The sequence below is a fragment of the Bison bison genome, unplaced genomic scaffold (assembly GCF_000754665.1).
Source record: "Bison bison bison isolate TAMUID 2011002044 unplaced genomic scaffold, Bison_UMD1.0 scf7180017864518, whole genome shotgun sequence".
Classification (NCBI taxonomy): domain Eukaryota; kingdom Metazoa; phylum Chordata; class Mammalia; order Artiodactyla; family Bovidae; genus Bison; species Bison bison.
In genome coordinates this window covers 12,844,470-12,862,290 of record NW_011495071.1, presented here as the reverse complement: position 1 = coordinate 12,862,290, position 17,821 = coordinate 12,844,470, and the positions used below count along the sequence as shown (strand labels likewise).

At 47.7% G+C, this 17,821-nt stretch overlaps 1 protein-coding gene across 1 annotated transcript in view; it reads right to left on the bottom strand.

Moving 5' to 3' along the window:
• GRAMD1B (GRAM domain containing 1B) overlaps positions 1-17,787 on the bottom strand; it is a 183,991-nt gene extending 166,204 nt beyond the window's left edge. Inside the window, exon 1 of the mRNA XM_010830661.1 lies at positions 17,412-17,787. Coding sequence (XP_010828963.1) covers positions 17,412-17,785 — 374 coding nt within the window. The 5' untranslated portion in view covers positions 17,786-17,787. The remainder of the gene's footprint in view (positions 1-17,411) is intronic.
• Positions 17,788-17,821: the final 34 nt, after the last annotated feature.

Genomic DNA, 17,821 nt, shown 5'->3' with positions numbered 1-17,821 from the left:
TCCTTGCAGTCCAAGGGACTCTCAAGAGTCTTCTCAGCACCACCACCTTTTTTATATAACTCACCATAATGAAAATCAGTGGGAGCCCTGAGCTTGTTTATTTCCTGCAACTAGATGGTCCATCTAGGGGTGATGGGAGACAGTAACACCCAAAGTGTATTGCTGATGTCCAGTCTACTCTGTAATCTCATTTTGGTTTGCACCCCTATGAGAATCTAATGCCCTCAGGTGTAATGTAAGTGATGAGGAGAGGCTGTAAATACAGATGAAGCTTCACTTGCTCACCCACTGCTCACCTCCTGCTGTGCAGCCTGGTTCCAAACAGGCCATGGACCGGTTGGGGACCCCTGCCCTAGGGAACACCCAGGGTTTAAAATTATATGTATATACAGGGACTTCCCTGTAGCTCAGATGGTAAAGAATCTGCCTGCAATGTAGGAGACTCAGGTTCGATCCCTGGTCAGGAAGATCTTCTGGAGAAATGGCAACTCACTCCAGCATTCTTGCCTGGAGAATCCCATGGACAGAGGGGCCTGGCAGGCTATGGTCCGTGGGGTTGCAAAGAGTCAGACTTGACTGAGCAACTAACGCTACTACTATATAATATGTATAATTTAAAATTATATGCAAAATCATATGAATATGTATATATTGAGCTGTTCAGTCATGTCCAGCTCTTTTGAGGCCCCATGGACTGCAGCCCACCAGGCTCCTTTCTCCATGGGATTTTCCCAGGCAAGAATCCTAGAGCAGGTTGCCATTTCCTTCTCCAGGGGATCTTCCCAACCCCAGGATTGAACCCTTGTTTCCTACATTGGCAGGTGGGTTTGTTTTTTTTTACCACTGAGCCACCAGGGAAGCCCCTGTGTATATATACATACACACATATGTAATGTTTATATCTATTAAACATACATTTATTTTTAAAGGCTCAGTAGTTCATTCATCCCCCAGTACTGATCCACTTAACCTGGAGGAGTGAGGTTTGCAGTTTCCTGCATTGTGCCAACTATTTCTTAGTAAGAAATACTAAGGACACAACTGAGCTGATTAAGAAGTAAAAGTGACTTAACAGCACCTGTCACCCATAGGGGCCTTAATCTAGTGGAAAATGGGAGGTAGAGGCTCTAGGACTCCAGATTCTCTGTGGCTACAAGGGAGAAAAATGCATAGTTAATTAAGCCCCAAATGCCTAAGTTCTGAATCACTGCATCAATGATGCTTGTGAGAAACAGAATTTTTAGTTTTCCGTGCCCACCGTCTGCTGTAGAAACCAAAGCATCAGTGGTTCCATGTCCAGTAAGAGGGAGGAGCAGAAAAACCACTGGTTACCCCATGTCCACAGCCAGAGTTCTCCAGCCAACAAAACACAGGCCACCTTCGCCTACTCTGAGATGAATGAGCTAGGTCCTTCGCTGAGAGGAAACTGCTTCTCCTCTCCTAAAATAAAACGTCCATCCAACCCCACTTCCTCAGGAAGACTGTCCACAGAGAGGATGTCCTTCACAGCAAGGGCTGGCCAATAACCAGGACTAACAAGGGAACAGCTACTGCTGTCCCCTCTGTGGAGACACCAGTCACATTTTTAAATTTTACATTTATTTCTATGATTGGCATTGACTGCCTAATAGACGCCCAATTAAAACCTGCAGTTGAACAAATGAGGGGATGAATAATAAATATACTAGACTGAACTCTTCAAAGCACAGAGGCCAGTCAGAGCTCAGTGGCAGGTACACTGCAGCCAAGCTGTCAGATTTTTGTAGAATTTGGACTCTTCTCACTGTGCCAGCCTAAAGAAGGCCGAATGTGTGTGTGTGTGTGTGTGTGTGTGTGTGTGTGAGTCGCTCAGTTGTGTCTGCTGACCCACACTGTCAGCACATGAACATCAGCCTGGGTACAGTGCCAGATGCACTTATGTTTGTACAAGACGGAAAAGGCCTGAATTAAAGGTGCCGGGACACAACCTTTCTGAGTCAGGTTTCCATCATTACTCAACTGCATGGACGTAAGCACGTTTCAGAGCTTCAATTCCCTTCCAAGTGGGCATACTTGTTACATCTACCCCATAGGATGTGGGGACAAATGAAGTGGTAGGTTGTCATGCCAGAAGCATATTACTGAAAGGCTCGGTGTGTGCCAGGCACCATGGCAGGTGCAGCAAATACAAAGAATAATTATATCCTGTGCCACCTTCCAGAGCCCAGGGCCTTGTAAATCACACTGAAAAGGATCAAATGCGCCCCCAGATTAAGAGATGATTACATCACTATGATGAGCACTGTGTTTCTTCATGTCCAAGTGGGCACCACTGTCTGCCGCTCTGACCGGAATCTCCCAACAGCAGGCATCAGCACCCCTTCTTTCCTCTGCACCACCCTCCTCCCCAGCTCCCAGTTCAAGGCTCCACACTCTGGAGTGCCCCAATCAATGGCATTCCCGACCTGCCTTCAAGGCTGTCAGGACTTGGCATAATGAAGGGCCATGTGTTACATTGGCCCTGCTAAAAAATAGAATATAGCATCTTTCATATGATAGGAACCAACAAGGAAACTTTCCTTTAATTCCCTTTTTACTCTTTATGGTAAGTAGCAGGGGGGAAAATGCATATATAGATCATTTCTAAGCAAAACTGTGAAGCTAACAACCAACCTATTTCTACCTATGTGCAGTCTTTTACTAGAAATGGGAATTATGGCCTCTTGAAAAGGAAAAAAAGTCATCATTCTGCATTTAGCTGTATTCATATATTGCAATTCTGTATTTTTTTGTTTGTATTGTAAAAAATTCACATAATAAACAATGTTGTGATATAAAAAAATAAAAAAGAAGGGCCATGTGTATTGGCAGCCCTTTGGCTCTTGGCTTCCATTAACACTAAGAGGAGGAAAGAAGCAAAACACCCAGAGAACAACTGCTCTGGCGCCTGACAGCTGCAGAGAGAGGCCCAGCTTCATAGCGTGTCTCCCGAGGTCTTGGGAGAGGTCAGAGCAGCAGGTGCATCTGCATTCTAGAACTGAATGAAGTTGCACTATCATAGGGAGGGGAGTCGGGCCCCAGCTCAACCCCATCATCTCTCTCTCCAGAGTGGGGTAGAAGACGCTCCTTTCACAGCTCCTGATTTTCCAGTTTTAGAAAACACACGGATTCTTCCAGGGTGGTCCAGTGGTTAAGAATCCGCCTGCCAATGCAGGCATCATGGGTTTGATCCCTGGTCTGGAAGGATTTCACTTAACGAGGAGCAACTGAGCCCATGCACCACAACTACTGAGCCCACGCTCTAGACCCCTCTCAAGTGGCAACCACTGAGCCCACGTGTTGCAACTACTGAATCCCGCGCACCCAAGAGCCTGTGCTCTGCAGCAAGAGAAGCCACCGCAATAAGCCCATGCAACTAGCGAGTGGACTCTGCTTGCCGCAGCTAGAGAAAACCTGGAGGCAGCAATGACAACTCAGCACAGCCAAAAATAAATAAATTAATTAAATAACAATACTAAATAGGGATCAATGTTGTTAACAAACACATGTTTATCGTCTCTCTCTCCCCTCCCTAGGATGCATATTCTGCTAGGGCAGAAACTGTTTTGTTCTCTATTGTTTCTGGTGTCTAGAACAGTACTTGGCATGTCCTATGTGTTCAATAAACACTGATTGGACTAAGTAGGGGAGAAAAGGGGTAGAAGGAAGGGTGCATCTATCACAAAATCCTTCTCTCCTGCAAGTAGAACAACCGTTGCCCCGACCTAGAATTAGAAGACTCAGAGAAAACTAGGAAAAGGAGTATTATCATGGCAATCACAGATCCAAAAATAAAAATAGCCTTCAAAGCTGCCACAGGTCCTCAGTGGGAAAAGGCTAGTCACTACCTGGGCCCCATAAGCCATAAGGTTGACCATAAGCCAAAACATTGTTCCCAAAGTGCCCTTGCACTCTGGAGTCTTGTTTTGGGAGAGGTCAACCACTCTCCACCTCATGATGCCCAAGTTTGTCTCCTGGAATAGAGACCACCCTTACAACAGCAGCCGTATCTGGTCTGTGAGCACTCACAGTCTGAGGGAAGACACAGCACAAAGGAAAAACCATGAAAGAAATCAACAGGCTTAAAACAGACCAACAACATGCAGCAATCCAGATTTACATAAATGGCATAATTATTCAACTTCAAGAGGACTTTTTGCTTTATAACACGATTTCCAATAGAATTTCATGAAAATCAAATTTCCTTACAGCTCTTCATCCATTTGACTATTCACTCTATAAGTATATGTTTACTGGGCTCCTACTAGGATCCATGCAAAGAGTCCAGCAGGTACTGAATAAAACAAGCACTGAACAAAATTAACTCAACCTTCATAGCTTCTGATTCAGTGAAAGATACAATGAGACCAAACAGTCACAACTTAAGAATACAGATTTGTAATAAATACCCCAGTGAGGAAATACTTGCCAGAGGAGAGGGTAACTGAGCTAAGATACAAAGGAGATGAAGGGCAAGATGGCCAAGCAAGTCAGTGTTACAAAGGAGGAATTCTGTGTGGAAGAACGATGTCTGTGAAGACCTGGAAATAAAAGGAAGCATCCCTGGGACTTCCTTGGTGGTCCAGTGGTTAAGAATCTGCCCGGCCACACAGGGGACAAGGGTTCAATCCCTGGTCAGGGAACTAAGATCCCACATGCCCTGAAGCAACTCAGCCCGTGCACCACAACCAGGAAGTTCATACACCTCAACAAAAGATCCCGTGTGACACAACCAAGAGCTGATGCAACCAAAAAAATTAATTAATAAATAAACAGGAAATAAAAGGAAGATCTCATCTGTGGCACTGAATGGTTACTCTGGCTGGAGGCCGAGGACTGGGAGTGGCAATGAAGGAAGCAGGAAGGGGAGCAGAAGTGAAGCCATGAGGACCACTGTGGCTGCAGATGCCTGAAAAATATATGTGAGAGACGGTGGTGGCCCAGGGAGCTGTAACAGTGGGAGAGGTGAGAAGACAGACTTTCTTCCAGGGAAGGAAACCTGGTGAAACTGAAGGGTACCAACCCCCACCACAAGGAACAGAGGGGAACTGGTTTGGAGGGAAAGATGAAGAGTTAAGTTACGAACTGCTTTGAAGAACATTCCAATGGCAATGTCCATCAGCCAGCTGAAGGGCTAAGCCTAAAGCTCAGGAAAGAAATGAGGTCTGAGATGTGTATGTGAGACTGCTCATCATGAGGGAATGACTAAATTCAAAAGAGTGAATAAAATAGCCCAAGGATAATATGTAGATTTTGGAGGAGGAGAGAGGTGGGAGAGTGAGGGGAGATAGAGAAGGAGAAATAAACCTAGATTCAAAGCCTTAAGCAGACCAACAACAAAGAGACGAGACAGCCAAGAGCAGACACAAGTTATAAAATCATAAACTCATTTTCAGTGCCTATTAATAGATCAGAAAAGTGACATCTCATCAAAGAAACAACAAACTGCTATTTCAGCTTACCCTAACCAGAGGAGCAGACTCAGAAGCCTCATAGACCACCAAAGAAATCAGTTATTAACTAATGACAAAAACAGCATGATTCTTCAGACACGTGTACTTAATTCTGTCTCACAACTCCATATTACAAACAAGAAAAGACACTGAGGCCCAGAGAGCCTGAGTAACCTGTCTAGGCTCACATAATAAAAAAAAAAAAAAAAATTAAAGCAGAGCCTCCACTCCCATGGTGCCTCAGACAATGCCTTGGACTGATGTGAGCGAGGGCATTCGTCTAGGACAAACCGTCATCCTGCCCCTAACAACAGACAAGGCCTGCCAGAGCTTCCTGGGTTCACTGATGAAGATATGGCTCCATCCTGGGCAAAGATGAGCTCCTTGGGACGTGGAGTCGGGGGATCACACAGTAAGGTTGCAGATCTCTTCTAGAGCTATCTCTGCCACTGACCAGCCTCCTAGCCTTGGACCTTCCCAGTCTGCTCAAAGTTGAAATGACTGGAGATTTCCCTGGTGGTCCAGTGGTTAAGAACCCACTTTGCAATGCAGAGGATAAGGGTTCAATCCCCGGTCAGGAAACTAAGATCCCACATGCCACAAGGCAACTACTGAGCCCATGACCTCTGGAGTCTATGCGCCGCAACTACTGAGCCTGTGCACTACAACAAAATATCCTGCGTGATTCAACAAAGATTCCAACTGTTACAGCTAAGATCTGATGCAACCATATAAGTAAATGCTAAGTCACTTCAGTCGTGTCCGACTCTGTGTGACCCCAGAGACGGCAGCCCACCAGGCTCCCCCGTTCCTGGGATTCTCCAGGCAAGAACACTGGAGTGGGTTGCCATTTCCTTCTCCAATGCAGGAAAGTGAAAAGTGAAAGTGAAGTCTCTCAGTCGTGTCCAACTCCTAGCGACCCCATGGACTGCAGCCTACCAGGCTCCTCCGCCCATAGTATTTTCCAGGCAAGAGTACTGGAGTGGGGTGATATAAGTAAATAAATATTTTTAAAAAAGAGATAAATGACTGAACAAACCTCACCCACCATGAAGACTAGATTCTCTGACAGCGAAGGAGAACCAGAGCTGCAGGTACTAACAGGTGGCAGCTGAGTCCGAGAAAAGTCTAAGCAGGAGTGAAACCTAGGTCCCAGGACCCTCCTCCCTTCTCCCTCCGAGCAAATCTTTTCCTCAGACCTACTTTTTATGTTTTAGTCAGAATTCCATATGCTACTGAAATTATTTTTTGCACATTGGTCTCCCCCAAAGGCTATGAACTCCTCAAGGAAGGGCCACTTGTCTCCATCTCTGTGCCCTAAGTATACAGGACAGCAGCTGATTCTCTGCAAGTGTCCAAAAGTGTTTGTTGAACCTGAGAATTACTTCTCCTGAATTATCTACATTTTCAGCCTGAACTGTCTGGTGTCGACAAACAGAGACATTTTGGGGAGCAGTCCAGGCATGGAGAAGGCACTTCGGAGAACTGTCCAGTGTTCCTGAGAACTTTCTGAATGGGCGGGCCACTTCCTGCCTTGTTCTGTCTGATTCTGGCTCTGCTTTTTAACACGTGTGGCCACCAGTCCCCCCACTGCACCTGCAGGGTCCCAGAGTCCCCACCGGAGAACCAGTGAGGACTTCTCTTAGAATCTGGAAGCAACAGCCCGAGTTGTTAATAATAAGTCTCTGAAAGAATATTCTCAAAGGACACTGACCAGATAGTCTTCTCACCTTCGCTGAGGACAAAATAAGAGAACGTGTTTGAATTATACCATGGAGGATTTCAGTTAGATCTAGGGCTTGAAAACACAGAAAGAAGTGACCAAGAGAGGAAAGGTAGTACAATCCTTCTTCCTGGGACTATCTTTTTTTTTTTTCCTAATGGGATCTGCACATGTCAGGAAGACGTGCTTCACTGTAGACACAGGGAAAAGGCATGGTATCACCCAAGCTAAGGGCAAACTGTTCTCTGGAGAAGCTCCACCCTGTTCAGAGTAGCCTTTATTACTGCCATTCCATCCAAAAATCTTGAGAATCAACAGAGAGGTCAGGAAGCGCTCCAGAATATAATGACCCAGCCGGGAAACAAATGGTTACTGGACCAAGGCAGACTGCTCGGAGGGGTCAGACTGGCACTCACACCAAGCTTGGGTCATGCAGAACAGGAGGACGAGGTTAAACAGTATCTTTTTGATGAGAGGGCTCATATCCCCCCACTTCAGAGAAATATCTCATCCTGATGACTCCTCCAGAAACAATGCTTCAGAAATTCTTCTTTTTCCTTATTTCACAGACTTATTTGTCCTTGACCTATGGGTTTATGTCCTCCCTTAACCTTCCACCAGTACAAGATACAGAAGAGTTGGTGAAAAGCCTCTCAGTTAAAAAGAAGCTCTGAGAACTTCCCTGGTGCTCCAGTGGTTGGGAATCTGCCTTCCTATGCAGGAGATGTGGGTTTGATCCCTGGTTGGGGAACTAAGATCCCACATGCCTTGGGGCAGCTGAGCACACGAGCCACAGTGAAGAGCCCACGTGCCACAACAAGGACCCAGCACAGTCAAGGATAAAATAAATAAAATTAAAAAAAAAAAAGAAAGAAACTATGAATGAGAAAAAAATACTGGGAAATAATATTCCAAGCATACTACTACTGGTTGGTTTAGCACAGTATTAATAAAATGATGAGCTCTTTTCCTTTTCCCTACTATCCAAAAGTTTGATATTAACTAGCTATATGACTACACACAGTAATCACTGACTTTTTCTTTCAATCTTTTCGTCAAACCATGTGGCATGTGGGATATCAGTTCCTCCATACATTGGGAGCATGAAGTCTTAACCACTGGACCACCAGGAAAGTTCCTCATTGACTTTAATAATGTAAAAATTCCTTTTAAGACAACAAGCTGTAAGACTCTTAGATTCAAAAATGTATCACTAAACTAACTGTCCATTGTCTTTCTGTATTTCCTGAGTTCCTGGAACAAACAATAAAGGGTTAACACACTCAACCCTGCCCAAATGGGGCCCCAAGGCAAATTATTTCTGCATAGTGGCAAAGAAAAGGGAAAAAACAAGTAGGTTGTGGATTATTTTTTTCAGTCCCCTTGCTCAGCCCCCTCATTTCCTGACTAAACTTGTGAACCAAAAACAGAAAGAGCAAAAAATCTCTGTGGTCAGACCATGGAGGAAGGAGGCACCAGGCTGGAAGAAGTTCCAGAGATGTGACAGATAGAAAGTAGCCCAAACGTTAGAGGTTAAAGTCAGAGGCCTGAGTTCCAGGCTGTAACCCAGATTTGCCGCTGAGATGTGCCTAATCACCAGATTTCTTTATCTCATCTACAAAATCAGGGTGGAAAACCTGATTAGAGCCAGTTAAGAGTAAGTGCAAAGGACGCAGAAGAAAGCGCTTCACAACCATCTGACCCAAAAGATGTATCAGGGCCTCAAATGAAAAAGCCACGGGTTTCCACCTTCCTCTCCTCTTTACCACTGGTCATAGTGAAAGCACAGCCGCATCTTCCTGGCGATGACTTTGATCAGATTATCGGAACTGAAAATCCGGACACAGGGTCTGAAAACAGGGGAGAATACTTGACACCGGGACTTTCTTTTTTTAAAAAATATTTATCTATTTATTTTTGGCCGTGATAGGTCTTAGTTGCTGCATGGGCTTTTCTTTTTGCGACAAGCAGGGGCTTGCCGTGCGTGGGCTTCTCATCTCGGTGGCTTCTTTAGTTGCAGGGCAGGAGCTCTGGGGCACTCGGGCTTCAGCAGGTGCTGCTCATGGGCTCCAGAGCACAGGCTCAAGAATTGTGGCGCCCAGGCTTAGATGCTCCGAGGCATGTGGGATCTTCCTGGACCGGGGATTGAACCCATGTCTCCTGGATGGGCAGGCAGATTCTTCACCACTGAGCCACCAGGACTTCTTCCAGGAAGCGGCATGCAGCTACCCACCCTGTGTCCAAGTGGCCTCTGTGCATCAGCTTGAAGCCTCTCCCATCCTGCCTTCCTTCCACATTCCGTTTTCTACCCTGTGTCCTTCATCCCTGAGAACTCTCACTATCTCCTCTAAGAGAAAAAAGGTTCCTCAGGCTCCAAAGTCACAGGACAAGGGTTCATTAAGCTCCTCCCATGCTGAAAAGCATCTCTCTTCACACGAGGTACCAACTGCCCCTTGGCAAGTCACCACACCAATCTGGGCTTCAGAGGGAAGCACCCCAAGAGGCCAGAGGCTCCAGGAAAAGCCTGCAGACATCACAAAGCTCTGGTACATACAGCAAGCCTGCAATCACTCCCCAGCTCTCGGACCAGCTTGGCTCTGTATCTGAACACCTGCTTCAGGGGCCAGTGGCTCACTCACTGGAGTCAGGAAGGAAATTCCCCACTGGCAGCTCTGCCCTTCTAGTGCCTTAAGGAAAACTCCAGAGTTACCCTAAAAGCAATGATCAGTGACCAGCATAGCAACTGGTGTTGCTGGGAGAGACTAACCAAGCCAGGCAGAATTATCACCTGTTAATCTACCCCACGGAAATCCCAGTCTCTCCCCTTATATGGAACTGGCACCCGCTGAGTGTATAACCACCACGGAAACTATCAAGATATCAACTGCTATGAAGGAAACTGGCCAGTGTGAATCAACCCACAGGGCTTAGATCTACCTTCTCAGTGGCTTAGATCTACCTTCTCTGTTTCCGCAAATTGTCTGAATCCGGAAACCACATCTACAGCCCAAGGCCGGCTGTTTCTCACGGAGCAGTTCCACCCTCCATGGAGGTAGCACCACCCTCACACATCCCCATGCTGACCTCCGACCCCTGGCCCCTACACACGTCTCAGCATCCTATCCATCCTTCAGACCTCCTTCCCACCTCCCCCTCCATGTGACGTGCGTGCATGTGTGTGTGCTAAGTCGCTTCAGTCCTGTCGACTCCTTGCGACCCTAGGGCTGTAGCCCTCCAGGCTCCTCTGTCCACGGGATTCTCTAAGCAGGAATACTGGAGTGGGTTGCCATGCTCTCCTCCAGGGGTATTTCCGACTCAGGGATAGAACACATGTCTCCTGCATCTCCTGCTTTGCAGGTGGATTCTTTACCATTGAGCCACCAGGGAAGACCCCCTCCATGTGGATGGAATCTCAAATACGCAAGGGCCAACCATTCCCAGGCCCTGGGGAGATGGTGCCGTGGAGCTGCCAAGAGCGCGGGTCTCTGGAATTAGAAGAACATGACTCAGATCTCACCCCTGCTTCTGTGTGACCAGAGCAAACGCATCTCTGAACTTCAGGTTCCTTGGCTGTAAAAACCCACCTGGGGCTTTGTAGGGAGGATTAAATGCATACTTAAGGCTCTTAGCAGAGAGTAAGATACAGTCCCGCCCTCAAGGAATTAAGGGTCTGGGTGAGGTTTAGTTTAACCTTATCCAGCACCAATTACTTTATCTGCTGACAAATCACAGGTCTCCTCTTTGATGCTCTGTGTGAAGAAAGACATGAATTCTCTCCTTCTCACACTCTCTGTGCTTCTCCCATATGGCGGGGTCCTCACCAAAGTGATGGGTATGGCATCTGGATGCACTCATCAGATTGCTCCCTGGAAACTGAGCTAAAACTGGAAGCAAGACTCCCTCCTAAGGTCAGGGGAAGGGGATGAAGACTCAAGATAAATAAGCCAAGGAGGGACTTCCCAGGTGGTCCAATGGCGAGGACTCCACGCTCCCAATGCAGGGGGCCCAGGTGCAACAGAGTCACACGCCAAAGACCCGACGGAGCCAAATAAATAAATGAATGTTTTAAAACAGATACATTAATAAATACACCCAGTGATGGGTAATCATTACCTGCAAACACGCATGTCAGCTAGGCTGGCAGCAGACAGATAACCAGGCCGACCAGGCCTGCAGAGTCAGTGAGAGGTACCAGCTGAGATCAGACGTACAGCCGGGCAGAAGACATGGCAGGGTTGCAACATCACAGAGAAGAGGAGACAGAAATGCCAAGGGAAAGCGGTGCAAGAGGTAGTGCTAAGGAGGATGTCCTGGGGAGACACAGAAATGCTCTGTGTCCCCCAGAAAGATAGCCCGAAGTCAGCCAGCCACACCTACTCACCCGCTCCTTGGCACTCTCCCACCCTCCTCCACAGAATGACATCAGGATGCTGTCAGAAAAGTTGTATCTCTGTCCAATTCTGACCTCTTGCTGTATTCCAGCAGGTGAGAGGGACTCTGGTGTTCAATTTGGGTTTTTGGGGTTTTTTTAATTTAATTTATTTATTAACTGTGCTGGGTCTTTGCTGCTCTTGGGCTTTCTCTAGTTGCGGCGAGCGGGGGTTACTGTTTATTGTGGTCCCTGGGCTCTTCAGCGCAGGCTCAGTAGTTGTGCTGCATGGGCTAAGTTGTTCTGGGGCATGTGGGACCTCCCCGGACCAGGGATCGAACCTGTGTCCCCTTCGTTGGCAGGTGGATTCTTATCCACTTCGCCACCAGGGAAATCTCTCAATTTGGGTTTTAAACAATCACCAAAACCAGTTATGGCCAAGGGATCTGGGGAGACATGCGGGTACTAGTTCTAAGAGCCTTCCCCATCAACTTCAGACTTCATTATTCACAGAGCTCAGAGGGCAACATGGCCAGCAAAAAACTGTGCTACCTTATGTCAAACAGTGGCCAAGATGACAATCCCCAGCTGTAATAGTAACTGCTGGAAGAGTTGTGCAAGGCTCCAGCCTCCACCTCACACTTGGTTCACATAGAACAGCAAGAATTCACTGCCTCCCATACCACTCTGCGCGTGTCTCTCCCAGGTTCCAGAAGCTACAATGGCTCCCCATTGAGTTGAATCCTCTCTGCAGACAAAGCACACTGTCCATAGGATCTCAATACATCTTTGTTGACTGACTCATTAATTGAAATTCAAACTCTTCAGCACACATCATAGTCTGTCAGCCCATCACATCACTACCCTCATTTTCCCACATCCCTCATCAAGACCATCCCCATCTTCAAGCCAACACATCCAAATTGTCTTCACTAAGAGCATCTGGTTCCCATTCAAAACTCAGCTCCGCATAGAAAAGACTTGTGATTGCCTAGTCTGGAGGGGAGAGGATGGAGGACTGGGGATTGAAGGTGATATATAAAGGGTATGGGTTTCTTTTCAAGGTCATGAAAATGTTCTAAAGTTGGGGTGATGACCGCACATATTTGTAAATATACTAAAATATACACTGAACTGTGTACTTTAAAGGTGACTGAATTGTATGGCATGTAGATTATGTGTGTGCCAAGCCACTTCAGTTGTGTCTGACTCTGCAACCACATGGACTATAGCCCCCCGGCTCCTCTGTCTATGGGATTCTCCAGGCAAGAACACTGGAGTGCATTGCCATGCCCTCCTCCAGGGGATCTTCTCCACCCAGGGATCAAACCAGAGTCTCTTATGTCTCTTGCATTGGCAGGCAGGTTCTTCACCACTAGGATACCTGGGAAGATTATGTCTCAATAAAACCATCATACAGCAAAAAACTCAGTTCTGGACTCATCTCCTGCAGGTTATTTTCCCTGACTCATGAATAAGGACACTTTCATTATAAAGAGTAGAGTAAAAGTAATCATTCATTCACCCGTTATTAATTTATTCATCAATGAACATTTATTGATCATAACAAAAGGCCAAGTACAGTGCTAGACAGTGAAAATACAAAGATGAGCCAGAAAAAATTAGACTCGGAGTACTCCAAGGTCCTTGCTAACTTCATCATTTTCTCTACTTCTATCTTCCCAAAGGAGAAGAAAGAGGTCTCCTGATTATATTTTTATCTTTGTGCAGTTAAAACCCACAAGCTGCGACTTCCCTGGTGGTCCAGTGGTTAAGAATCTGCCTTCCAAAGCAGGGAACGTGAGTTCAACCCCTGGTCGGGGAATGAAGATCCTGCATACTGCAAGGGAACTAAGCCCACGCGCTCTGGAGCCTGCGTGCTGCAACTAGAGAAGTCCAGGTGCCACAACAAAGACCCAGTGTAGCCAAAAAAAAAAAAAAAAAATCCACAAGTCGAGGCCCTCTCAGCCCCGTGCTCTCTACCACATGGGATAGAATGGCATCGAAGGCCTGCAAAGGTCTTTTCCTTGGTGTGGAGAGGTAGACCTGGGGTGAGGATCACGAAAAGAAAGATGCCCTACAGGGCATGCTGTGCTCGTCCCCTTATCCGAGCCAGAGCTGGGTCACTTCCCCATCAGCATCTCCAAATCCTGTAACATGTGAGGAGCCCCGGGTTGCTGCTCCAGGACATGCGGGTATGTAACCTGTACTCTCCAGCATACATCCCCTCCATGTGAGCCACTCACAGGAAGAGGACAATACTCCTTCCCTCTTGCACAGCAAAGGGACGTTTACAAAACATGTCCACACATATCACTCTTGAGACCGGCCATTAATCCACAGGTAGAAAAGATGAAAGGAGTTGTGCAAGGTTCCCCAGCTAACAAAGGACAGAACTTAAATTTAAACCCAGGTCTCCTGACATGGGGCTTCCCTGGTGGCTCAGATGGTAAAGAATCTGCCTGCAATGTGGGAGACGTGGCCTTGAGCTGGGTTGGGAAGATTCCCTGGAGAAGCGAAAGGCATCCCACTTCAGTATTCTTGCTTGGAGAACCCCAAGGACAGAGGAGTCTGACAGGCTACAGTCCACGGGGTCACAAAGAGTCAGACACGGCTGAGCGACGAACACTTCACTTTTTCCTGGTATGAGATCCAATGCTCTTTGGGCCCTATTGCCTCTAAACGCCAGTTCCTTCTCAGGGAACCATCCTGGCCATCTACAGTCACTCATTCACTTGACTGCTTCTTTTCTTTCCCAGAAAGCTTCTACTTTCAAGGCATAAAACGAATGGGCTTTTGTTTTAGCCACAATCGAGACAGATTCCAACAGGAGGCAGTTCCACAGCAGTTAAGAGTAGAGACTGGAGTATGACAAATCTAGGTTTGAATCCAGAGATTGCCTTTTTCTGTATATATACCAACATTCTTCTAACCCAACAAGTCACCACAGAAAACTACTGCCAGTTTTTAAACTATTCCCAGAAGGTGAAAACCCTTCCTGATTTAAAAGTATATTCCCTGGGACTTCCCTGGTGGTCCAGTGGCTAAGACTCCACGCTCCAAATGCAGGGGTCCGGGGTTCGAACCCTGGTCGGGGAACTGGATCCCAGAACTGGATCTTGCGACACAACAAGAGCTGGGATGCTGCAACTAAGGACCCCGCATCTCACAGCAAAGATCGAGGATCCCGCATGCTGAAGCCAAGACCTGCTGCACCCAAATAAATGAAGAAATATGAATACTTTTTAAAATAAATAAATACAAGTTTGTTCCCTGCTCCAACAAAAATGAAGATTCCACTGAACCGTTTTTTTTTTGGAGGGCGGGGGCAGGCTGTGCCTCGGGGCTTAGAGGATCTTAGTTCCCTCACCAGGGATCAAACTGCTCTCTACAGTGAACTCGCTGGACTGCCAGGAAATTCCCTGTACTGCACCTTCAGAGAACTCAAAACCAAGAGCAACATCTCAAAACCGAGACACTACATTTTCCTAAAATAACCAAATCCACCCTATCCCCACCCTGACTACCAATGTAAGACTGTCCTTAGTACACATGGCAGAATCTCAGGGTCAAAACAGGGCCTCTTTTAGGGTCTCTCACATTTGAGGTGAAGCTGACAAACCGGGATGAACTATTTTAGTTCAAGATTAGCTCCCATCAGGCTTCCATGGTGGCTCAGCGACAGAGAATCTGCCTGCAAATGTAGGAGGCACTGGTTTGATCCCTGATCTGGGAAGGTCCCAAATGCCGTGGAGCAACTAAGCCCACGTGCCACAACTACTTAGCCTGTGCTCTGGAGCCCGGGAGCCGCAACTACTAAAGTCTACAGGCCCTAGAGCCTGTGCTCTGCAATGAGAAGCCTGCACACCAGAGCTAGAGAGTAGGCCCCCGCTCGCTGCAACTAGAGAAAAGCCCACACAGCAATGAAGATCCAGCACAGCCAAAAATAAATAAATAAAATTACAATTCTTTAAAGTACAGCCTTAATCCTTTTAAAAAGAAAAAATTTATAAATTAGCTCCCACCAAGTTTGTCCCATTTCCCTCCACTCTCTGGGAAAGGCGGAAAGGCGGCAGGATGATGGACAAGTACAGAAAGAACTGTTATCCTCAGGTTCCCGAAAAGCCCCAGAACAAAGCTTTACATCTTTGCCTGCAGAGATAACCACATCCAGTCATTACAACCAAAAAAAAAAAAAAAAAGAGAGAGAAAGAGAGAGAGAGAAAGAGAGCCTGGCAGGCTGAGAACACTCATCATCCATATAACCCGGCCCAATTTCTTAGCATCCTCTTAGACACACCTCATCCTGTTCTTATGTTCGCAGGTACTGTTCCCCTTTCCTGATCTCATGTCCCCAATATCATACTCTTTCTGCTGTTTTCTACTACCTGTCTGTACGTGTCCTGGTTTGAGCCTCTGCCTTCCAGGAGTCTTCCTCCTCTCTTTGCTGTACAGTCAGTACCACGTGGCATGTGTGTGTGCTCTGTTGCTAAGTCACATCTGACTATTTGAGACCCCAGAGACAGTGGTCTACCGGGCTCCTCTGTCCAAGGGATTTTTTAGGCAAGAATAGTGGAATGGGTTGCCATTGCCCCCTCCAGGGGCTCCTCCTGACGCATGAATTGAACCCTTCTCTCCTGCGTCTCCAGCGGATGCTTTACCACTGCACCACCTGGGGAGCCTCCACCACGTGACACACAGTGGTGACTTCTAAAGATTTCATCTCCTCAGTACCAGCGGAACTCACATGCCTTAATTTCTTATCCCAGTCACCTCCCATCCTCCTTCTTAACTACCACATCCCCACATCTACCCAGCCCCCCTACCTCCTGCCTCCTGGCCACAGCACCATCAGCTAATATCAGACGACTCATAAGAGCATTCAATCAATACTTGTGGAACTGAAATGAATGGAATTGAACAGACTGGGAGCAGGTGTCCAGGAAAAGGTGGCCAACTGCTCAGCTGCTTCACACAAAGGCACAGACCATTGTTAAGATACAGGGCCTTAGAGTCTGAGAGTAAATGAGTAGGGTACAAGATATCAATGAGCCAGTAAGGACAGCCCCCTGTCCCTCCACCAGGCAACTGGCTTGGCTTAAACCTAACTCCCTTCTTCTTCCAAGGCTGTGTGGAGCTGCCCTACCTGTCTCTTATACAAATTCTCTGCCTAGGGAAAGCGAACTTCCCAACTACTCAAACGCCACATCTACCCAGGCAAAAAATAGCTGGCACAATCTACAAAGGTGTGGACCCTGCCTAGCTGTCTAAAGACTCTCTGTGGTAGGAAAGCTGACTCACTCAATGTGAATACACCTCCTGCACACGTGGGGGGCCAGGAAAGACAACCTGGGCTGGCCAAAACTAAAATAATCAACATTAAATGGAGCTTACAAACTGAAGTTTGAGTGGAGGAACCACTTAATTTCTCTTGCCTTCTACGATCTCCATCAGTGGTACTGAGAGTACCTACCTCAAAGAGGTTCTGTGGGGATTAAATGTGGAGATAGACGGTGAAGTGCGCATCCTACTGACCCGAGTTTGCTAAGGGTTCAGTAAACACTAGCTGCTAAGGTTTTTACTGTTCGTGCTGCTGTGAGGATCCGATGGGTTGGAACGCAGCGTGAAGCCCCGTGTACACGTGTACTGTAAAGTCACCGGGCCCCACCTGGGCTGGGAAGATGGGTGACACGTGGGCAAGCCGTCCACTCGGCAGAAGGGCTCCTGCAATCCTCTGCTTAGTTTCCCGAGTGCCCTGGGAACGCCTCCCCCCCTTCCCCCCGCCCCGGCAGCTCTGGGGAGGCTGGAGAAGGAAAGGGGAAGAAGGCGGGGACGGGACGGCACGTACCTGCTTTCGCTGCACTCCTTCCGCTCCCTCACCCGCAGCCACTTGCGCAGGAGGAAGCGTTTGCGGCGCGGGGAAGCGCTGGGCGTGGAGCAATTGGACCACGGGGTGTCCTCGTCGCTGGAGGGCGTGATCTCGATGGATGGCAGCTGCAGGAACTCCTTGCCGGGCGCCAAGACGCCGGGCAGGTCCCCGCTCAGCCCGGCCTCTAGGCTCGGCTCCTGCACGTTCTTGGTGCGGCGCATTTTGAAGCGCCGGCGGCGAAGCGTGGGGGTCGACGAGCTGGACCAGACCGGGCTGCCCTCGGGGGCGCCCCGCGGCTCGGGCACCTGCAGGGCGGGCGGCTGCAGATTCTCCATCATGTTGGCCGCCGGCATGGGACCCGCTGCTTCCGCGCTGCCCCGGCGCCTCGC